The 25,002-nt window shown below is 33.7% G+C and overlaps 1 protein-coding gene across 1 annotated transcript in view; it reads left to right on the top strand.

The window, feature by feature from the left end:
* Lrp1b (LDL receptor related protein 1B) overlaps window positions 1–18,074 on the top strand; it is a 1,779,190-nt gene extending 1,761,116 nt beyond the window's left edge. The window contains exons 88-91 of the mRNA XM_033757153.1: window positions 11,587–11,677; window positions 12,742–12,886; window positions 14,993–15,091; window positions 16,380–18,074. Coding sequence (XP_033613044.1) covers window positions 11,587–11,677; window positions 12,742–12,886; window positions 14,993–15,091; window positions 16,380–16,520 — 476 coding nt within the window. The 3' untranslated portion in view covers window positions 16,521–18,074. The remainder of the gene's footprint in view (window positions 1–11,586; window positions 11,678–12,741; window positions 12,887–14,992; window positions 15,092–16,379) is intronic.
* The last annotated feature ends 6,928 nt before the right edge of the window (window positions 18,075–25,002 follow it).

The following is a 25,002-nucleotide window of genomic DNA, read 5'->3' as shown; positions in this document are numbered from 1 at the left end:
CACTTAGAAATAGTTTTGGGGTAATAAGCATGAGCATCTTTGAAAAATGACAAATATAACTAAAATAATGTCTGGGGATGGATATTTTAATTTGAGAGGATGAGGTAGCAGTATTTGGTCATGGAGCATTTCTGATTTATCTCGCATTTGCATTTGGTCCAAGAAGGGAGTAGTCCTGAAGGAAACTATAGGTAAATAATTGTAGGACCTGGGTGCTGGGATTGGAGGAATTAATTCATTAAAAATTCTGTGTGGAAAAATATTGTTTGCTCTGGAAAAGGGAGATGAAAAAGAGAAAAACATATTTTCCCCTTTCTCTTCTCAGGATGTAGGGCTCAAACCAACTTCACTAGTAATGATCTTGGATGTGTACTCATTTAATATGATTTTTAAAACTCTATAAAAATCAAAATCATTAAGAGCATTAAAATGCATTTGACATTAACAACCTGAAGAACACACTGGATTTATAAATTAGGCTTGTGAAGTTTAGGTGCATTGGCCTTTCTTTTATGTTAATTTCTACGTTATTCAATATAAATTATTTAGGAAGTCTTTCAGAAAGTCAACAATAATTTTAATTATTTGTAAAACAGAAAAGAAAGAGGAAACTGAATATAATGACTGCTAATTTTCCAATCTTTTATAAGCTCCATCATCAAAGAGAAAGTTTGGTGCTTAGAAAATGGTTTGGAGGAAGATGGCTCAAGATATTTTTGTTGAAGATGGGGTTCTCCAACCATTTACATGAGAATCAACTTTTAAAAAAAATTATTAATTACATGCAACACTTCTAAACTGAAGGACCTCAAGTGGGAGCATGGCAGTTATGGGCTGCAAGTAGTTATAACATTGTTTCCAAAGATTCTTAGGCTCTTTTCTCATCACTAATTTACAAACATTAAATTTAATGGAAGTATCAGTGCAAATTGAAAAGGCTATTAGCTATGTAAATATCAAATCATCACAGATTAAAGTTGACCAAAGATGATTATTAGAAAGTACTTATTATCATTTCTGCTTAGAGAAATTTGCCATAGTAGTTCTGGAGGGAAGGACACAATAGTTAACATACTCTTACCTAAGGTGGGAGGGTTACTTTTATTCTCTTGGGTAAAATGCAGTGTATATCATAAATGGTTCTTAAACATGCTTCAAACAAGAAGAAGTCATCTACACATTAAGAAAGACAAGTAATCTACAAATAAATTTTCAGATCTGTATTTCCATTTCAGGTAAAGTATTTCATCATCATTGGACCTTGGCATAGTCCAGAATACACCGCCTCTGTCTGTGCAAATAATGTCACTTTGCACAGGGGTTCAACTTTCTAGTTCATGCATAGCTTTTTTAATCATCTCAGAGTAGTGGTGCAGGTGTGTTCTGGCTCTTGATGTTTAAAGTGCCTAAAAAAACAGCCAATTAGGTTGATCTCTTATCCCAGGGCTGTGTGCTTAAGTTCCACTTGAAAAAGGTAGTCTAACTCTTCTGAAGATACTGTGAGGAGTTTGAAGCTCAGGATGATAAAGTATCCATTATAGACTCCCAATTTAAATTTACAGAATGTGAAATAGGAAGAAAAGGTCTAGAGCAGGGGAAGAGGGAAGGGTAGGGGAAAGGAAAGAAGGGAAAAGAAAAGTATGAGAAAAGGAAAAAATGGAAACAAAGTCTTTGTAAGTAGGGAAGGGTGGAGGGGGTGAAGGGAGGGCAGGAGTAGGGGGAAAAATGAGAACCAAGATACATCATGTAAAGGTACAAGATTCTAATGATGAAGGTAACTGTACTGCATACCTAAAAAGTACTGCTAAACTTCATGGAAAATAATAATAAATTTACATAAAGTTTAAAAGGGTAGAGGCTCAGTGTTTGAACTGTGTCATTTTTAGAATGTGTTAAAATTAAGGAAGATAAAAGTAAACTTAGCATTTGTGAAAAAGTAATGTAAACGTGTCGTATTTACTATGTTGACAAAGATTCTTCGAGGGGGTCATTTTTCTCCTCATCCCTCTTCCTTCTTATGTCTTTTATACTATCTCTTGATCATATTTTAACACACACACCTGATAACAGGAATCACAAATTGTATGCAGACAGATAACAAAAACAACAGAAAACAAAGCCTGCATTCTAGTTCTCCCAAGGCAAATACTGATAGAATTTCTTCTGAGTGTCAAGCACTGAACTCATTCTCAAAGAGATCAGAGAAACAACAGTATCTCCTCTCACAAACCTCAGGTTTTGGGCGTGGGGTGGGGTAAACATCAATATAATAAGGAAGCAAAGCAATCACTGAAAGCAGAAATGCAAAAATGAAGTGTGATTTGACAGTTTCTTCAGGAACTGTCATAAGGAACAAAGCGAGGCTGGAGAAACAGGAGGACCCTGAGAGGCATCCTCCCGATGTCTCAGAAGGGATCTCCTTGTCTCAGGCAGGAAATACTTTCTTACTTAAAATTAAACTTCAAAAAACAAGCTGAAGATGAAGCAATACTGTAATATCCATAGCATATATATTTAACATATCTCTCTCTCTCTCTCTCTCTCTCTCTCTCACACACACACACACACACACACATACATATTCCTCTCTCTCTCTCTCTCTCTCTCTCTCACACACACACACACACACACATACATATTCCCCATTTCTTGGGCAAAGCACCTAATACAATTTAAAGAAGTTTACATTTTTATTAATACATATTTGTACCCATTATGGAGAGTTAGTTCATATACATAACAAATCATAATATATTTTTATCCCTTTCCCTTACTCTCCCCCTCTCTGTCCATCTCTTGGTCCTCTTCCCTTTTGCAAAATACCTATCTTTATTTACTTCTACTTTACTTACTATTGCCCGTCTTTTGTTTTGCTCTTTATTTTATTTAAGACAAGAATTTTATTCATTGATTCTTTGTATTTTTACTTCAATTTTATTAATTTCTACAATTTCATTCCTTGCACTAGCTTTGAATTTGGATTATTTCTTCTTTTTTTTAGAACTTTCAGGTAGATTATTAGGTTATTATTTGAGCTCACTACATTTTACTCATGTGGACGCTAATAGCTATAATCTTCTTCCTGAGAATGCCTTTCGCCGTGTCTCATAGGTTCTAGTATGTGGCACCAGTGTTATTGTTTGAGTCTAAAACTATCTATATTTTTCTGAATTTCTTCTGTAATTATTGATTATTCAAGCATGTATTTTTAAATTTCCATGTGTTGGCATAATTTTATGGCTTTTTTGCCATTGACTTCTAGTTTTAGTGCATGATAATATGCATGGGAGAATTTCAATTCCTTATATTTATTTAAGCATACTTTATGGACTGTTATGTGGATATTTTAGAAAAATATCCATGTGCTGCTGAGAATGTGTATTTATTGTGTTGGGTGGAATGCTGTAGTTATATAGTTAAGTCCATGTTTGCAAAGGCTTGGTTCAACTATGGCATTTCTTTGTTGATTTTTTGTCTAGTTGATCTATTTGAGATAGAGAGGTATTGAGATCCACCAGCATAATGCTGTTGATATTTATTTGATCTTTTGAGACCAATAGTATTGATTTTACAAAGTTTGGTGTACTTAAGATGTGTTGAATTGTTCCCTTAATCAATAGCTAGTGACTTTCTTTTCTTGGCTTCTTCTGATCAATTTCAACTTGAAGTCTATTTTGTCTGAAAATAGGATGGCTACTCTCACTTGTTTCTAGGCTCTATATCAAGGCATATTGTTTTCCACCCTTTAATTTTTGGTATATGACTCTGTTGGGATTAAATATATTTCTTATGTGTAGCATTATTGTTTCATGTTTGATACAATCTTCCAATCTATGTCTTTGGATTGGGGAATAGAGAAAAATCACATTAAGAGTTATTTCTGATAGCTGTTGACTAATTCCTGCCATTTCATTATTTCCCTGCTGTTGACCCTCCCCCAGTCTTCTGGCCACTCTGCCTGATCTGTTTATTCCATGAGATGTTTGACATTGTTGACTTTATCCTTGAGAATTTTTTTTTTCTTTTTTGGAGCACTAGTTATGTGGTTGTGAATTTCATAAGATGCTCTTTGTCATGGAAATACTATTTCGTCACCAATTTTGAAAAGTAGTTTTGGAGGCTATAGCACTCTGGGTTGAAATTTGTTTTCTTTTAGAGTTTGAAGCACCATTCCAAATTTTCCTGGTTTGTTAACGTTTGTGTTGAGAAATGTCCTGTAATTACAATGAGTTTACCTTTTTGAGTGTGTTTTGCTTTTCTCTAATGGCTTTTAAGATTCTTGTGTTAGATTTCTGGGTTTTGACTATGATGTTGCAGGGATATTCTTTTCTGATAATAGTTATTTGGTGTTCTGTATACCTCCCTTATCTGGATGTTTATTTTTTCCCCTCATTTCTGCTAATGTTTCTGTAAAGAGGTATTTTATGCCTTTTGTGCTGTCTTTGGATTCTTCACTAATTCAGTGAATCTTAGATTAGTCCTCCCTGCCTCATCTAGCTCTGCTGGATTCATGTTCCACATTCCCTCGATGTTTTTAGGCCCTCTGGTTACATGTTCACCTACATCACCCCTTATTTCTAGTTCTGACACTCTGTCCTCACATTGGTCACTTCTGCTGCTCACACTTTCAAAACAATGTTTAACTCCTGGATTCCTGGGATCTTTTCATGAACATGAATTCTTTGCTGACACGGTCATTTATTTTTTTCATCTTTTTGTTGTTGTTTACTTATCTTTTTATAAGTGTCATCTGTAAAGTCACTGATTTTTTCATTATGTCCGTTATCTGTTTAGTTATATCCTCTTTGAGCTCTGACCACCTTATTGTTCTACTTTTTTTGTTGTTAGTTTGTCTATTATGGTTTCATATAGTTCAGATGTTTGGTTTTGATTTCCTCCCCACTTATGTTCCATGGATCAACTTTAAGGGAAATGGAAGTTTTTGGAGGGATTTTGTTACCTCACTTTTACCTGTATCTATTTCCTTGTGCTGAGTTTTGGAGTTTGATTATAGTGCGGGAACTTTTTTGCTGGTCTGGAGATCTCTATAATTAGTGTTTGCTTTTCAGTGGTGTATTCTAGGCTTGGCTAACTATAGGCCTTTTCCTGTCTCCCACAATATAACCACACCTGTTAATTTGGGAGGGAAGGATCCAGTGTAATTAGCCAAGCACTCAGTTCACTGGAAATGAACAGCAGCATTCTAAATGACACCAAGGCAAATCAGAAATTGGCACAGTAAAAACTAATAAATAGCAATAACTACCCAATGCTAGCAGTAGCTACAAAATCAGTCATATTAATAGAGTCAAAGACAACCTGGTTATTGACATATCATAATATACGTTAGAAGCTGCTACAGTATCAAATTTAATAATAAAAAAAGATCTGTAAGTATAATTTAGATACAAAGAAAAACTGAAAATTGACATAAATATCTAAATGAAACAACTATATATCTCCATTAACAAAAGAGTACAGCAATATGAATAGCATTGACTAAATTAAAATTTCTGAAACTTAATAAATAGCAATAATAGTAAAGGTAGAGTGTGTAGTGAATGGGAGAATTAAAAAATAAATTTGAAAAAATTAACAATGCATAAAAAGAAGATAAAAGTGAGATAAAGGATGCTTTTAAGGAGTAAAAGAATATTAATATAATTAGAAATAACAGAAAAAACAAACAATAAAAACAAACAAACAAACAAAACCAGGGAGCAAAAAAAAAAAAAGAATGTTAAACACAAGTCCCTAAAGAAACAATGAAAAGAGAGAGGAGGAAAAAAAATTACGAAAAATCCCTCTGCATTTTTAAATGAGTGATTCCTTTCCTCGGTCTGCAGTGTTGGATTCGCCAGGTATGAAAGAAGGATAGTGAGTCACTAGTAAGACCTATTTTGATTCCGCAGTCATGATTTTGAAAGTGAATCCAGATCTAGCCCTGCTTTCCTGCTGGGTGTGGTTGATCAGACTTTTCCACCCTATGACTAAAATCACAGGACAGCTCCAGTTGCCTTGTTCCCTTTCTGTGCCAAGTCATGCTTTTTTCTGCCTAACTTTACTGCTTATGAGTTTATGCGGTCTCCTGACACACCCTCGAAAGGCCTCACTGTCCACACCTCCCAGGTTGTGGCAGCTGTCCAAGCAGAGCCATAATCCTGCTCATGCTGATAGTATAGGAGAGCAAACAATCCACTGATTTACGTTTTGCATGTAGGGAATGGATTGAGGACTTCAAGCAGCTACTGGTCTTCATGTCAACCCTGAAAGGCTCCGCCTTATTGGAAATCTGCATATGACTGGCCTGGTTTCCCACCACACTGGGTGGGGCCGCTTTGTCCTTTCCAACTGACCTTAAATTTCTCAGGGATGTACATGTCTAGCCCATCTCCTCTCCCTGACTGTCTCTAGTAGCAATCACCCATGAAGTCACTGTGGTAAAGTGACATCAGGAACTCTAAGTTTAGCTGTCCTGTAGTTTTTCTGTGCCTCAGTCTTATGGCTCCTGATTAAACCTTTGCAAATATGATGTGCGCTACACTGCATTTCCTCCAGCTCTAGCTTTCCTTACAGAAGGAGTAAAGCCTCACAGTGGTTTTGTCCTGTACAATAGCTATAGGCTTTTCTTGGCTTTAGCCTGGTCTGTTGTTTCTCCCTGGGGCTACTGACCATCTCTGGGCCTGTGTTAGCACAGACAGGCCTCCTTCCCCGTATCTGGTTGAGCTCTCCAGACTGCTTTGTTCTTTTCTCTGAACTGCCCTCTATTTTTCCAGCTTTACTATAGTTTCTAATTCTGATTCTTATAGAAATAATTATTTTTTTTTCCTCTTCACCATATTATTATTTTCCAGATGTCTTGATTGTAGATCTCAAAGCGGCTGTCTTGTATTACTGGTCTTGATTCTTCCATCTTAATCAAGAGATGTTCAATTTGGCTCACAATTTCAGAGGTTCCAGTCTGTGGTGAGCTGGCATCAAGGCAGGAGTATCAGGGCAGAAGGGCACAGTGGAGTGTTGCTGCTCCTCTTGTGGTGGCTGGGAAGCAGGGCAGGAAAGCAGCGGCAGAGATGAAAAGACCCAAAACTAAATATAACATGCAAACTCAGACCCTTCTGACTCCATGCCAACAGACCCAAAAATGTTTTCACAAACTCTTGGATAACTATCAAGTCAATCAAGTTAATAATCCGAATCTACTGCTCTAGCTGCAAACATGAATTTCAAGAGTACAATGCATGCCAATTCATCAAAAAATTAGCCAGTGTTTTTGGTATGATGTATGCTTTCTGACTGTAAATTCAATATTTATTCAGAATACATTTTCTTTGACCTCTGTCACGCTGAGCTCTGGTAGTATCCTTCCTACTTCTCTTAAAGGAATTCTCTTCTTTGCGAGGTATTTTACTTTTCAGTCTTCCTGATTAATTCACTCTTCACTTCCTACTAGGTCTACCCCCTCTATCACCTTTCAGTCTCTTCTTACTACTAGATCGTTCTCCTCATTCCTTCAGTTATCAGCTCTATACTGACAACCCACGAATGCTTCTCAGCATTACTGGTTTTCCTCAAAGCTGGTGACATGTTTCCTTGGCTACTTGATAACAATTGTGTTTGTGCCATCTGTTTCCACCAGTATCTCAAGTTCAATATATAAGCCAATGTGCTCAGCATCTTCCTCCACCCAGCCAAGTAGCTTCAAATACCTTGTTTTGTCTATCTATCTGTATGGACTGCTGCAAAATTAACCTCGTTACCTAAAGGCACAAGTTATATTTTAAACCTTCCTACATAATATACCTGATAGATATTACTTCCTAAATTTCCTTCACTGCCACTTATTTTTTTCATTTGTACAAATTCCCAGCTCATTTATGTGCTTACAAAGTCCTTCCTAACCTCACCTTTTCTTCCTCTACAGTGACATCTTCTTCCACCATTATCCTTTCTGCATCCAAGCCACACTCTTGATATTTCCTTAGTTTCTCTCCCCAAAATGTTCACTTTCTCTCCAAAAAACTGAAGAGGATTCATCCCTCAGGTTTCACAGCTACCATAGCTGTCATATCTCCCTACAGATTCCCAGGGCAGGGAAGAAGTATCAATGGTCTCACCTTAATACACCCATTACTTTTCATCTTCTAATATGCATCTCTAGCACAGGGGACGTTCATTCCAATCTTTAGAACAAAGTAGAGTGCATGTTGAGCTTCTGTTCCTAAATAGGCATATAAAGTCTGTTTACAAAATAAGAATTGAAGCTGTGTGTGGTGGCACACACCTGTGATCCCAACACTCAGGAGGCTGAGGCAGGAGGATCACTGTGAGTTCAAGACCAGCCTGGGCTACATAGTGAGTTCCAGGTCAGTCTCAACTACACAGTGAGACCCTGTGTCTCAACTACACAGTGAGACCCTGTTTTAACAAACAAACAAAAAACAAAATAAGAATTGAGTAGATGGCTCATAGGACAAACTAAGAACATCACTGTATGAAGAACAAGAGGAAGTAAACTATTTGTGTCATCCATAAACTCTTTTCACAACATATTATAACATTTGTGAAACAGAGGGATACACAGGGTACTATAAGGAAACAGTTTCAATTATTTATTAAGTACACATGTACTTTCTAAAATATTAACCTATTCACACTAATGTGAGGTATTTATTAATGTTGACATTCATTTTATTGCTGAATGATCTGAGCCAAAGGTAAATACTTTTCCCAAAGTTATATTGTTATTAAAATCTGAACATAGTTTGCTATCTATACTGGCGTGCTCCTCCTCCTCTGCCAGGTAAGGGGGCTTTTCAACATAGCACTATGATATTATGTTTCTTCCTTCTAATGGATAAGTGATGCATAATGAGAGTTCAGAACTACATTGCAAAGAAAGACTTCTATCTTATATGAAAAATTTGTTGAGCTACCACCTTACTAAATGCAGGGCATACTTTTAAAATTTTGTTTATAATAATTCATCAGTAATGTACTGATAAAATTCCCCTAAAATAGGTCTAGATTTTATATGTTACAAAATGATATTGACTGTTAGATCTGCTACTTGGAAAAACACTTATTTTGATAAATATCTATTTTGTAAATTAAAAAAATATCTATAGTCGCCACTGTTTCCATCAATATAATCTACTGCATTTTACAAAAAGAAATTTGCAAAACTGCTGCACTGCATTATTTATGGTTGATACTAAGCGTTATTACAGTTACTTTGATTGGTTACATGAACATATCAGAAGGCTAGGCTCTTGAAAAGAGTGCTGTAATATATAGGATTGTAACTTCCATCTGTGTTGGGAAAAATTAAAGTAAGAAAAAGTCGTTTGTTTCATAGCATATATAATTAAGAGCTTTCTAATGGCATAAACTAGGTAGAGCAAATAAAATCTAATTTTCTTAATAATTTGTAATTGCAATAAAAGGAGAAAAATTATACTTTAAAACTAGTACTGTATTGGTACATATTTTACATCTAACAATTTACACAAATTTTAGCAAAAAATATGGAATAATGAATAATGAAGAAAGATATTTAGAAAGTCATAGTCAATCAGTGGAAGTCATAGTTTATGAAGAAACGAAGCTGTTCCTTGGTATTTAAAATTTGGGAACAAATGTTAATTACTATCTAAAGTGCCAGATTCTTTGCTTTCATTAATTACTAATAAATTACATATTCATGTAAAGTTCAATTTCCCATAGCCAAGATGTGATATCATCTGAAATACACTTAGTTGTGTAGTACTGGCAAACAAACAAACAAAAAAAAAACAAAATGATTCTTACAGTTTAGAAAGTGATTAAACAAACTGAACCATATTTCTGTCTTCAATACAAAATGTGACTATTTGGTTAATTAATAAATAAATTAATTTATTTATTTATTTTTGGTACCAGGGATTGAACTCTGGTCCTTGTGCTTGCAAAGCAGGCCACCAAACCACTGAGCTAAAGCCCTGGCCCCTATTTGGTTATTTTAGAAAACTTATTTTTTAAAAATTTCCAGTTGGTAGATTGTCTTATATATGAAATTTCCTGACTTTTTGATGTTATAGTGAGTGATCTCCATTTCAGACTATCTTACTCAGGTATTCCTTAGAACTACTAAAACATATATTTATTTCTGTAATGAAGCCCTCAAGTAACATTTTTATTGTTCCTAAAATTTCAACTTGCTTCTATCCCAGTACTCTTTCTTGTATTTTCAGAGAATTATTCATATATTTCAATTGATTCTCATGATTCTTGAAACTTTTTTTTTCCTTGTGGTACTGGGGAGGCAGGTGGGGGCACCACTGAGCTAAATTCTCATGATTCTTGATAACATTCCTAAAGCATTCAGGGTCTCTGTAAAATTTTAATTAGTTGTTGGGTTGCTTTGTTCCTTATGTTAGCCTGTTATTCATCAAATGTGACTGACTCAACTAGATGTTTAGAAAAAAACCTATTGTTTCATGGATAGATGTTTGCCCACTACAAAGCCAGCAGTTGATATACAGAGCAATTTAATATTCCTATTATCACACAACCCTTCCATTCAGTTTTTTTTTTCTTGCCAGAAATGTCATATGACACTAGGCATATCCTCCTAGAGATACATTATCAGCAGAGGGGTATTGTACATTATCGGCAGAGGGGTATTGTTGTCTGCTTACTTTTCTAGCTAAAATAAATGGTGACTTTTATTTCTGAATTATGAAAGAAGGCAAGTGTTCTGAAATTTTATCTGTCCTCTATGTTCAAGTCCATAAAAATGAAGCACATCATTTGAAAATCTATTAGTAATGAAAACTAAGACTAATCACACATAAATAAATGAATAAAGGAAAATTGACTATTTGCAGCATATGCTAACCCCCCATTATATATTTTTCTAAAACTGTTCTGGAACTAGAACTTGAGAATGAGAATACTATTTGCCCCTGTATTTAAGTTTTAGAATAAAGCAAACAGTCCTGTCTGGTAGGCCTCATGTCTCTGGTTGATTGGTGAGCTCTGCAAAGAGTTGAAGGAGTTTAAGTAACATATTTGGGGTCACACTCCCAATAATTGTGAAATTGATATGAGGCTTATGTCCATTCAACCCCAACACTGGGTCCCATCTGTTTTGCCAGGGTGCCATCTAACTCACCACATGTATGCATGGACAGAAAATATTTACAGCTAAACTGACGAAACTAAGGGTGGAAATGTGGCCAGTGAAACTGTATAAATGCGTATTAAGTCACAGTTGATTTATAAGTAGTTATCAGCCTGTGGTTATATCATTGCACATAAATTTGTGTGGTGGGAATCCATAAACTCAAACTGATGCAGTCAGAATCTCTAATCTCCAAGTATTTAGATGCAATATATTAATGAACAATATATGAGGATATCATCTTCCTAGCAGGCCAAGTATTTGATAGGAGAGTAATTTTAATAACATAGTTTGAACTCAGAATGTGAAATTTGAATTATGTGCTATCTTTTTATATGGATGGTGAAATGATTTGCAATACTGAAGTGTTATATTCGCCTTGTCTTCATTTTACTTATTTGCTCATCTATTCATTTATTTTCCAGGAAGCATTGCCATCGTTGTGCCTCTTGTCCTCTTGGTGACTTTGATAACTACCTTAGTAATTGGTTTAGTGCTGTGCAAAAGAAAAAGAAGGTAGGAAGCAATGTTTTAGATGAGTATTTAGGGACTCCATTACCAAATAAGTGGCAGAAAGGAAATGAATTTATTAAAATTTGTAAAATGAACAAGTTATTCCAACTTCAAAAACCTGTATGTTCCAAATAATTTTATCACTTTTATTTCCAGTGATTATAATTATGGAACTTTTCTCTCATATTATATTGATGGAATGGCTGAATTTATTCTAACAAAATTACCCAAGGCTCATGTTATTTAAAATGTTGGTATCATTTTACATTTCAATTAATCTTCTCCTAAAACATCAAAGATCTCTGAAGTGGGCTGGGGATTTAGCTCAGTGGCACCACACCTGCCTTGCAAGCACAAGGTCCTGAGTTTGATCCACAGTATAAAAAACAAAACAAACAAACAAACAAAAAAACAGAAAAGAAAAGAAAAAAATCTCTGAAGGTTCCTGTTATATATTATTGTGAATAATTAGTAACATCTATTGAGTAAAACTGGTATGCTGTCATAAATTGTGCATTTCATTAACAAATGGTACATTAATTTATTGTATATCTTACTGGAAGCATCATCATTTCAATTTATATGAACAGGCATATATAAACAGGGTTATTGTCTGCAGAGTTTAATCTAGGAACAGATCTTTGAAACAATTTTTGAATTGTACAAAATGTGACTCTGGCCTTGTGAATTTGGGGCAAAATGACAATGTATTTTAAAATGCACTCATCAACATTTTGTTGGAGATCGTTTGAGAGAAAAGAAAAAAATAGCATTTAAAAAACATATTTGGTTAATTTTCAGTAATAAGGAATTATCTATTCAAGATAAAATTATTTCCAGTGTATTTTCATTGATGTCAACATAATTGAAAATGAATTAGGAAAATATTCATTTTTGTTTTTGATTTGACAAATGTCATTTATTAAATATATTTCAAATTAATTTTATTTCTAAATTTTCCATCAGTTGCTGAGATAAATCAATTAACTGATAAATATGAGTTTTACTTATCTTGAGTAGTGATAACGTACATAAATCACATTTGTGTTTATACTCACATATTATAGGACAAAAACAATTAGAAGACAGCCTATTATCAATGGAGGAATAAATGTAGAAATTGGAAACCCATCTTATAACATGTATGAGGTGGATCATGACCACAACGATGGGACTCTTTTGGATCCTGGCTTTATGGTAGATCCAACAAAGGTAATAAGTCTGAGATGATGGATAGCAACAGTTAGCAGTCTGATTGAAAACTGTTCTATGGTTCTGGATTTTATTATTTTTTAAATAACTGAAGTTATAGTAAAGAGCTCTAGGATTCATTGAATGATAACAGTCTTTTCATAAAAATGTAATATGAAATGCATTTACACTGAGCAGTCAAACTAACGTGTCATAGAAAACACCTACTTGCCAGGTGTGGCGGCACACTTCTGTAATTCCAGCACTCAGGATGCTGAGGAAAGAGGATTGCTGTGAGTTCGAGACAACCTGGGCTGCATAGTGAGCTCAAGTCAATCTCAACTACAAAGTGAGATCCTGTCTCAAAAGCCAAAAAAAAAAGAAAAAAGAAAAAAGAAAACACTCAATTGGTTCATAAAAATGCATAATTTATTTAAAATAGATCCTATTAAAATATTGTAAAATGTTAGCATATCTAAATGTATGAATTATTAAAAATGTTGGTTGATTTATTTTTCAATATAGGAAGAATACATTTTCAAAATATGCATTTTATTTCCAATCGTGCGTCATTGAAGACTTTTATTTAACCAGGGCATTTTTGAGAATTACATTTTATCTGCTGAGTTATCTTTCTAGATTTCAAATACCTACATTATTGAGTGCTGAGTACTATATACATTAAAATATATTTGAATAACACTGAATATATATAATGCACAACCCTCAATAATATGTATTTACCAATTTGGTGACTGACTAACCAAAATTCCGTAGGATATAACTTAAAAGACTGATTCTAGTACACTCCTACTGTTTCAAATGTAAATATGAATTGTTCTATAAGAGGTAAATATGTATGGGAAATACTTCTAATTTTAACAGGTATGAGCAGTAGTAAAATCAGTTCACATCCAAGCCACCTTACCAATCAAAGGAATATTCACTGTTTTATAGTAATATGATTTATATGTATGACTTAATAAAATATAACTTGCTTTATATGTAGAGAAAATTTGTACAGAAAAGTCATGTCTATTATTTTCAAAGTAGGTAAAATTGTTGATTCAGTGATAAATTATAATTTAAGACTGAATTATTTGATAAAATTAATAAAATAAATTATGACTGAAAATAATCAGAATAAATAGAAATATTTGCTAGTTTTATCTCAAAATGCATCTCAGTCTTCTTAGGATGTTTTTAGAAGGTTGTAACGAATTCGTAAATGATTTATTCTAAATTCACACTTATAGTTTTATAGACAATTACAGAGGATTGTTTTGAGAATTTTCTGAATGGGATTTTTTTGGAAGAAGAATACAAATAACATTGAATTATTTTGTATTTAAAGTCTTTTTTATATCCTCTTCCCCTTGTCCAAAACTTTATGGTATAATCATTTATGTTAAGAACTTCTCATTAAGATTTTAAAACATGTGCACATTAATTAGTATTTGCATATTCTTCAAATGTTCATCTAATTTCTAGTGACTAATCAGTACTATATTATGAATATGAGTGTAACAGATTGTATAAGTCTGCCTTTAGACCCAGTAAATTCTAAAGTCAGTGACATTACATGGAGATTTAATTCAGCCAATATTATTACACATTAATCTTTTTTACACTAGAGACATGTTTCAAAAGTACAGACACGTCTGTTTCACTCTCTTAAATTTGAAATTTGACTTTTCCACTGACATTATAAAGGGATGATGATTCTTTAATTAGAAATGGTCAGATATTTTCATGGTACATAGGGCCACTGTGAGAACTCAGTCAAAACTGTAAACAAAGGAAGGCTGGTATATATATATTTTTTTTACAGTGGTTTAAGTGTAGTATTGCTTCCTTGAGGAGGATGCAGTAAAATAGAAATAAGAAGAGATTGGCACATGCATAACATCTCTGTCAGTAAACTGCACATAATTGAAATGCCTACCTATGCAGCAAAGATTCAACATTAATATTTCTTTAAGTTGTGAAAAATAACATGAGTACATTGTTTATGGCCCAAGGCTAGAGAATATTTTATGTTATTTTTATTATTGGCATGATTTATATCTATGAAAAATGGTTCCATAATATTAGATGAGAAACTAAAATTTTCTGTTTTACATACAGGCCAGATATATAGGGGGAGGGCCCAGTGTGTTCAAGCTTTCACACACAGCACCGCCCATCTACCTAAACTCTGATTTGAAAGGACCGCTCACTGCTGGGGTGAGAGAAGAGATTCCTTATTCCATATCCATTCCATTCCAGAATCCTCTTAGTCACAGTGTGATTGTTAGACTTAGATGTTTGTCCTTAATTAAGTTTTAATTAAGAAGAGATTTCAAAACAGCATTAAATTGGGCATTGATGTGTCCTGTATATGCAAGATTATGAATAAAACATATTAATTTAGGCAAGACATTAAGCAGAAATATTTCTTCTACTATGTTTTAAAATGTAATAGTTCCAATGAATTTGTTGTTCTTAGAAGAGAATCTCTAGTCAGAAATTTAAACTGAATACTTTAAAGTTAAATTAGCTTGGTTCTGTGTGTGTGTGTGTGTGTGTGTGTGTAACGGTACTTTACAATGTGTCATCATAATGAGAAATCAGAATGGCCTAACAGAGCCACTCTCATTTTTATTTAAGTAACCAGTGCTTAGATAAATTATATACTGCACTGTAGGCAGAATGGGAATGAAAAATGGGTATCTAAATTTGTAGGACAGTGTGTGATTGCCTTGTTCCTATCTGTCTCCACCTGTTTTCATTCACATTTATTGTGTGTGTCTCTTTTGCATGACTCAAAGATTACACTGTTTATTCTTGTTGTAACTAAGATTGAGTGTATTACCTCTGCAACAATAAAGCAGAAAAAGTAGTATTTGGGGGACTTAGACAGAGGTATGTTAAAGAACAAACATTGTGTGCCTTTTCCAGCTGAGGGAGGTTATGGCACTGACTTCAGGTATACTTCAAAATGTTGGTCTGTGTAACTTTACAGTGCGTTTCACAATTCTTTGCATCAGTCCGCAGATACTCTCCTTAATCAGGACATAGATTATGTGAAGCAAACATATCGTTAAAGATGAAACACCACCACTAGATGAATTTTTCCATGCAAATCTTACCTGCCACTGATGAGCTTGCATTAGCAGGAAGAGGTGATGGTGGGTGTGGAGAGACATGCAAACTAGGAACACGACTACTCAGTTTAATATTTTACAGTAAAATGTCAGTGAACATAGCATTGAAAAATATTTCTTCAGGCTCTTCATTTTACGTCAGAGCTCTTCTTAGTTTCATGAGCTACCTGAAGAACATAGTTTTACTTTATCTGACAATATGTTAAATAAAGTACATTAAAACATATAAACATAAAATATAAATTGCATTTCAATATGTATTTAGTAGATTGAATGCCTATAAATATTGTTACCATGAAAATGTAGACATCTTACAAAATAAGTCAACAGCTATGAAATTATATCTATTGATTTTTTCTCTTCTTCAGCCAACAAATTACTCCAACCCAGTGTATGCAAAGTTGTATATGGATGGGCAAACCTGTCGAAATTCCTTAGGAAGTGTTGATGAACGCAAAGAACTGCTTCCAAAGAAAATAGAAATTGGTATAAGAGAGACAGTGGCATAATCAGTGATACCTTTTATATGCTGTATAAATGTATAAAATATAAGGATTACTTTTGTATGTTCCAACAGTATTATACTTGTTTTGGCATCAGCATTACCTCTTTGTTTATCTTTCTCCTGGTTAATTGTTTTCTGAGTATTTTGGTTTTACTTTTTTCTGATGACTATTGATTGACCATTTGTATGGTATTTTTATGAAAAAGAACTGCACTACAGTACAATTTCCAATTTGCTGCTGATACAACACACTTTCGAATTTGTTAATATTACAAACAACATATTCCTTTGTAGTGTGAATATGAGCAATCTATTTTATATGAACTTTTTTTGGTTCTACTTACTCAACAAAATAATCTCTGCACTTTTTAATTCTATGGTCTAAAAGCTGTAATACAGTGTAACGTTGCTTTCCTGTTTTAATTGATGGATAATGATCGAACAGACAGCTCTCTTCTTTGTGACCATGAACACTGAGGCAGACTCTGCTGAAAGTATGGAGCCCTCACAAGTTCAGCATCACATTTTGAAATTAGCCTTAGATTGCCAAGTAATAGATGAGGATTTTGAGGGGAAAAAATTAAAATACATAAAAATAATAATTTGCATGAATACAAATGACTACATTTTCCAAAACTTAATGGACTCTTTGATGTAATAAATGTGTACATCCTGTAAGCAATAGTTATATTTAGGTGGTAGGACATAGAAAAACATAACCAGAAGTGAACAGATACTGCTTGCTTTGACATAACAACTTTTGTTCTGCCTCAGTCCTGAGGTAGGTGGCCAGCCTAGAGCACAACAGGGAATTGGGTACTCATGTCTTAGATCGTTCTTCCCAGTTACATGCATTTCGTGGAAGATTCACCCAACCCCTTACCACACTGAACATTAAGGAATAATATATAAGCACACAAATTGAGGACAGAATTTCAATTATGTGAATGCATTCTCTGTGCTCAGTCAAACAGAAGAGGCAAACATCCATTTTGATATAGAACAATTGGTGATTATTTTCAAATACAAAATGACTAATCCATTAGCCACCCTACTCAAAATATATTCTTCAGTAATCTTCCTAGTTGTAGAAGAACAAATTTCTGCCCATAATCCAAAGTGGAGAGAATAAATGCCGTACCAGTTGCTCTGGTATCTGGGTTTCCTTTTGATTCTCCAAAACATAAAGGCCGCATTTGGTTTTTCATTTGTTTTCAAATTTTGATTGAAAGTACGATTTATTTAAGTTGTATAAAAAGGATAACATTTTTATACAAATATCTTTAAAGGCACAAAAGATTTATTCACAAGTTACAGAGGGCTTTTTGTTCCTCTTATAGACATGACTGACTTTTAACTGTCATAATGTATTAACCTAACAGATGAAATATGTTTGTGGTTGCTCTTTATCCCTTTGTACAAGCATTAAAAATTGCTGTTTTATAAGGAGACTTTTTGTTGTACTATGTGCATGCATACTACCTATTTCTAAACTTTGCCATATCGAGGCCTTTATAAACTATTGATTTATGTAATACTAGTGCAATTTTGCTTGAACAAATGTTGTGCATATCATAAACTTTTTTCAGGTTCTTGTTTAAGTACATTTTTAAAATTGAACAGTATTTTTCATTTTGGTTATAATAGTCATTTTGCCTATGTTTCTACAATGAAGTGTTAAATACTTTATAAAAAATTGTTGACTGACTTATTTAAATGAAATTCTACATATTTAAGTCCTTGTGTTGGGTAATCTTTAAAAGTAAGAAATTATTTTATTTATTATTTTATTTATCCTAGAAAGCTATTTTAGTGAAAATGGTATGTTTTATACCCTTCGATCACTGTCTGCAAGGAAGGAGGGGTTTTATTGTCACATTTTTCAAAGCAGAACAGAGAAGGTGATTTGTTCCCCTCTTGAAGTAGAAGCATTAGTTTTTAGCTTGCTCCTGTCTCACCGGGCTTGCCACACACTCCTATCGCAATGGAAACAAATAGGTCACATGAGCAGTAAGACGCCCTTCCCATTCTTAAAAATTGTACATATGGAAAACTGATACTGTGCTACATTCTGCTTAGACATTGGCATGTCTACGTGGAGCATGATGCCAGAGACTGCAAAAGTAGGAATATGATGATCTACTTGCACTATTGTGCAGTTTTATTTTCCGAAGAGGTCTTTTGATATGAGGGCTGAATAAATTCAACTAAAATTATTATTTGAAAGGAAGAGAATCCACAGATTGCTATGCTCTTGATGCAGCTAATATAACTAGTAGCAACCATATGTGATATACAGCCAACTAATATGCAGCGCCTATCACTGATAATCTGTTCTCGTTTGGATTCTCCTCAAAGCTATAGTCAAGAGAGCTGAGGCTTACAGAGAGACTGTTGCACTATGTACAAAAGCTTTATATTTTCAGAATCCTTATTTATGAACCAGCTTCACTGTTCCCTGTTCATTTATAAAACCCACACCAGAGTGTCCATTGTCTTTATTTGCAATTAATATACATTGTCTTTACAAATCAAAACTACTTTTTCAACAACTCAAATATTATTTGTGTATTTCTTTCTATTCTAATTTGCTATCACAAAAATCATATGAATTCTAGAAATTTAAATGTATAAATCTGTTCCACCAACAAAATGCTACATACATAATTCGTTTTAGAATCAGAGGGAGATATTTTATAAAAATGAAGGTTTCTTGAAAAGCTTGTCCCCCATCTGAGTATCTTTTCATATAGACCAAGGATTTTCAGCCTCTTGGCATTCTGGGCCAGGAAATTATTAAGAGAGTAGAAGATTTAGCTGGACTGCTGTATTCTGTTCATTTATGTGATATTAATAATATCCCCCATCACCAAAATTACAATGAAAAATATTTGTGACTATAGCCAACTGTCTTCTGGGAGCAAAATCATCCCTTTTAACAATGGCTAATCTGGACCCTGTTATATCTCCTACTATTAAATTACTGAACAGTTGAAGAGCTAAGTCAAAAAAGACCCATCATCAACAAAAGCTTGGCTTTTCCAATTTTTATTTTAATCCTTTAATATTGAAAACACATACATTGTAATTATAGAACAGCTTATTAGTAAAATGCGTCTATACTAAACCAAAAAGTCATTGCAAAGGGGAAAATTTTCATTTAAGAGTGTGTACAAATTTGCATAAAGTGGACCATTTTGATTTATATGAATTTGTTTTATTTTAGTATCATTGATGGTTATGCTTTATTTTGGTTTGTATTTTATTACATGCTTGTTTTGGTGATTCTTAAAGTTAACATTTAATCTCAACCTTCTAAAAATGATAGTATACATTTTTATGATAATTTGGTTATGAAGAAGTTCAATTCTGAATGCTTATTATGGCTCTTTTAAATGAATCAGATCTTATGCAAGATGCCCACAAATTCCAAATCTGTAATAAGAAAGTTGGTTTTTATGATGAAAGAAGTAGAAAAACAGTTCTTATTTTCCTTTATTATTTCTCATCTCTACAGTTTCAAACATGCCATTTGGATATAAAATTTTATTCTCCAGGAATATTGCTACTCTTTAGATTCAACTTTTCCATATAGTTTTAGGTAAAAGATTAAAATTGAAGAGAATAAGAATCTTGTAAAGACCAACAAAATATAGGTAACAGTTTTTGAACATAGTTCTTTTTATATTATGCTTATTCCAATTTCTTCAGGCTTTTTAGCAGTAACATTCTCAACAGTACACAACATATTTAAATTTAATATAGATTAATAGTCATGGGTTACCTATGAACCTTTGTATTGTAACTTTCAAGAAATGTGAGACACTCAATCACATCTTTATGAAGCTGGTTTCAGAATTATATTCTGCAAACAATATTTCTTCTAAGTACTTGGAATATGAGAAAACCAATGAAATAAGTCAAACATGCAATATTTTTCAATTCTTCTTTCACATCAGTTGTTGACTTGACATAAACAGAAGGGTAGCTCATCCCGGAAAAGAGAAATGCAACTTAAAAGTATGTGGAAGGTGTTTCACTCAGAAATACATTTAGATTTTGATGTTATCCTCTCCAAAATCCCATCCTCATTCACCTTAGACAGTGCTGTGACGTGTCTAGTCTGCAGAAAGAAAAATAGAGGAAATGAGTTCTTTGATTTAGCTTTTCTCTGGTAGATATTATACTTCAGTGGCTGCAATTTATTCTGAACAGTAGTTTCTACTGAATCCCATCTTTTTTTGTATCAACTGATCAAAAATCAAAAGAAAATTGGTATTAAAGATGGCCTATTTGACAAATTCAGTGCTTAGAATGTATTTATTCTATCTGATGGATAGTCTGCTCTTTTAACATGGCGCTTGTAAGATATCAGTGAATTTAAGCAATGCAATTCCGATATTTTGGCCATTTATTCCCTCCAAGATAACTTTTCAACTCTGGTTTATTCTGCAATTTCAATGCATAAATTATAAACCTCCTGATGCAACTGGATTTTTGACTTATTTATGGAGTAGTGTCTGGGATAGCCAATAATGTAATTGTTCTAGACTTTCAGAGTATAATGTCAGCACTGAAAATAATATACAATTTAAAGGGTCAATAATCTTAAAATTTATAAGTGAAACATTTTTGTCACACAATTGAATAAAATGTGAAATGTACTTGAGAATAAATTTAGGAGTTTGAATTATAAGAAGTTTGAAATGTAAGGGTATTTGTAAAGATAATTAAAAACAATACATGGAATACAGGTTCAAATTGACTGATGAGATACCGCATATATTTCAATGAATAATATAAAAGTTAGGAAGGAAATAACTGCAAGATGAGATTTTTTTAAACTGAAGTAATCCCTCATTCCTGAAATCTATGAATGTCAGTTATGGTTGTAGAAATCTATATGAACCAATAATCTCTCTCTCAGTCTGTCTATCTCTCTGCTTGTGTGTCTTTCTCTCTCTCTCTTCCTCACCACACACACACACACACACACACACACACAGTATTTTATAGTCCATTAATTGTGAAGATGCCACATCCCTCCTATTTTTTCTAAATTTCAACCATTGTTACCTATTTTGGCTTAGAATTCCAGATACCATTACCCTTACATATAAGGATAACCAATTTCTAGTTTGCATTCCTTATTATATAATCATTGGCTTCATTTTCGCAAATCCCTTCCACTGAAAGTGTAATTAGAGAAAGTCAACATTCCTACTGTACTATTTTGCATAGCCTCATTAATTAAAATTACTATAAAATATATTGACATTTAGAAAACAGAAAACGTGTGAATGAAAAAGAAACATCACTAATTAATGCAATCCAAGAGGATTTTTTTTATTCTTATAGTCTAACTCACTTCCATAGTCTCTCTTGATCCAACTTACAGTTACAGTTTGAAAATATTTTTACAGATGTATTTTTTATGATTTGACCTTTTATTTAATTTATTAAAATACTTCATTTTAAATTAATATTTCTCTTTTTAAAAACAACTATTCTTTTAACTTTATGATTTCTCTATTCTTAATTTTGTTTATTTTAATAAAGTCTTATTTTATTAGTGTATTTCATCAAAAGCCTTACCTGTAGTATGTTTGCTGGATTTTCAAATAAAGGCAAAATATTCTCTAAGATTTTCAAATATGAATGTAAACTCAGATGGATATACACTCTGAGAATTATATTTACCTCCACAATTAGGTTGAGCCTGCTCCATTGCTATGGGCATTCAATTTTTTGAGTATTTTTTAGGCCAAACAGATTTTTATGTCTTTGCATTATTTTTTCACATACATAAGACAGACAAGTAAATGTATATATATATATATATATATATATATATTGGTACTGGGGATCAAACTCAGGACTTTGTGCTTACAAAGCAGGTGCAGTGGCCCTGAGCTACATGCGCTTTTAACTAAAATTAGCTACCTCCAAGTATGCCTTTATTGCTTTTATTTGAATTATTTTCTTTTGGACAGAAACACTCAATATTCCTAGTTAAATATTTCTCTTTCCTTTATCATGTACTTCAGCTTAACTGTTTTCTTCTCCCTTTTCCTCATTTCTTCTTGAAGTTATTTTCAATGTCCTGGCTTCCAGTACTGAGGAGTGTTCTTCCTTTGAACCTCATTGCTTCTTGGTGTGCATCTGTGTTAATGTTTTTGTGTGCACATGCGCAAGCTCCTCAGAAGAGACTTTAACTCGATGTCCACAGAGTACTTCCACAACTTTCTTTGAAATTTAGATTTTTGTGTATTTATTTGTTTGCAATTTCTTGTATTTTTCTCCCCAGCTTTTTCTGGTGAGGTGTTATGGTATCTGTTCATTGTAATTTACTCACATTACCAACTTGTTTTCAAACTTGCAGTCATTCTCTTAAGTCGGAGAAGAGTATCTGTATTTCCTTCTTTGGGGAATAAATAGAAAATGTAGTCTAGTGGGCTTTTTGTTTCCCTTTTACATTTGTTAATACCTGATTAGAGAGAAAATATTCTAGTTACAGAGTTGCTCATCAAACAGGGAAGTTAACATTCATTTGTCCCCATTTTCTATCAATCATTTACCCTTTAATATCCTTATGCACCTTATCACATTCAACTTGTTTCATTCTCATAAATCCTATTCGGTTTTCTAGATTTCAGTATGATCATTCTCATTGTTATATCAATATACTTGTAGTTAATTAAGCAATGGAACAAAGAAGCACATCAAATACCAAAGCTCTTGGAGGTCAGAGTACCAAGATTCTTCCCGAGCCCACATCCACTGCACCTTGGGTATCTGGTTGTGTGCTGGGGCAGCAAAAACTCCCACCTACTCACAGGCTCCTTCAGGGCTCCAGCAGTCCTTCCTTTTCTTGAACACAGCCTCAGACACTTTCCATATTCTCTGGAAGTGCCCTTACCTGCAGGAGCATAGGGTGATTGATTCAAAGGCAGTGACCAGCTCGAGAAGTCCTGACTCTTCAGTAGAAGAGGGCTGCCTGTTCCTTTTCTAATAAAGCTCCCAGAACTTTGCATTTGGATGCCAAGTATGCTGAGGAAACACAGAAAACTTTTTTATTATTTGAAGACTGAATTATTGGAGAAAATATTAGTAGATTGTCCCTGTTTATCATTATTTTATCTAAAAATTCTCATTGGTTTTTCTGTTATGTATTGAGTTTTGTATCAATATTCTGCACCTTTACATTTCTGAGAGATAATTAGAAATGACTGAGTCATAGTCTTTTTGCTAGATGATTTGTAAACTGCTAGTTTTGCTTATAATTATCCAGAGTGTAGTTTTCACTTTCCTATGTATGTTTGGATTTCAAACCGTAAAAAGATTAGCAGCTCTATCTACGCTATTCTTCAGTGATACACCAGACCACTCCTACTTCTTCATATTCTCCCCTCCTCTCCCTCCAGTGCTGTCACATGAGGTGCCAGGTCTCATAATACATTTTATATCTTCATGTTTGTAATCTCCATGACTTGCCCTTATGCTCCATCCTTACACTTCCTGCCAAAGGAGGGTCTTTGCGTAAGTGCTCATGTGATTAGGCCAACCTAGAAACCCAACATAACTTTGCAATATTCAGGTCTTAACCTGAATCACCTCTACAAATTTTCACTTGCTGCATGATTGAACAGCATCATTTAGGACCGTAATTTGGCCTATGATACCCTCTTTCTTTCTGCCTAAGGCATCCCAGCTAGTGCATAAACAGTACAGTAGTTCTAGATCCCTTGCCATGATGTCAAACAAATTCTTCAATTACACTCTTCCCTACTGGTCCAAAATCTTCACTACCCACTCTTAAATGTGTTCAATCCTCCCCCATATTAAGTGAGTCTCAGACAGCTTCCTTACTTAAATCAAGGACACTGGTAATGTGTTTTAAATGGCATTCTTAATTGACACTGATTATTTGTCTGAGGACAATGAGATAGGCAGAGACTATGGGAAGATAAAGACATCTACACCTGGCAATGTGAAGCACCAGTGCCACCTAGACCAAACATTAGCCAATTGTAAAGTGACCCTATTCCACCTCTTAGGTAATTCTGCGCCTTATTCTTAGTCTTCTGAAGGTTTCTTAGGAACAAGGCAAGTTTCACATAGCAATGACCAATTTGATAATATATATTTTGTTGTTTGTCTTTTCTACTATTCCTATTTACCACACCTATTCCCCAAATCAGACACTGTTTTGAAAATTAAGAAGTAGATATGCAAAGAGTAGAAACAGGAAATAATTCCAATTCAGATTAACTCAGAAGTCAAATATTGTAAGCAACACTTTGTTCAGGAAAAATGCAAAAATTTCTTCATAACATAGGGTGCCATCACAAGTGCTAAGAGGCTTGCTGGTGTTGAATTGGAATGAGTTCCATATAGACGATAAAGCTGAGGCTTGAGTGGTGGTTTTAGCCCTTGAATAACATGAGTACAACAGTAATTATATAGATTATAATGTAGGTGGTTTA

This window comes from Fukomys damarensis, unplaced genomic scaffold, assembly GCF_012274545.1.
Source record: "Fukomys damarensis isolate Sample0158 unplaced genomic scaffold, DMR_v1.0_HiC HiC_scaffold_29, whole genome shotgun sequence".
In the NCBI taxonomy this organism is placed as follows: domain Eukaryota; kingdom Metazoa; phylum Chordata; class Mammalia; order Rodentia; family Bathyergidae; genus Fukomys; species Fukomys damarensis.
This window is presented reverse-complemented; position numbering and strand designations above follow the sequence as displayed.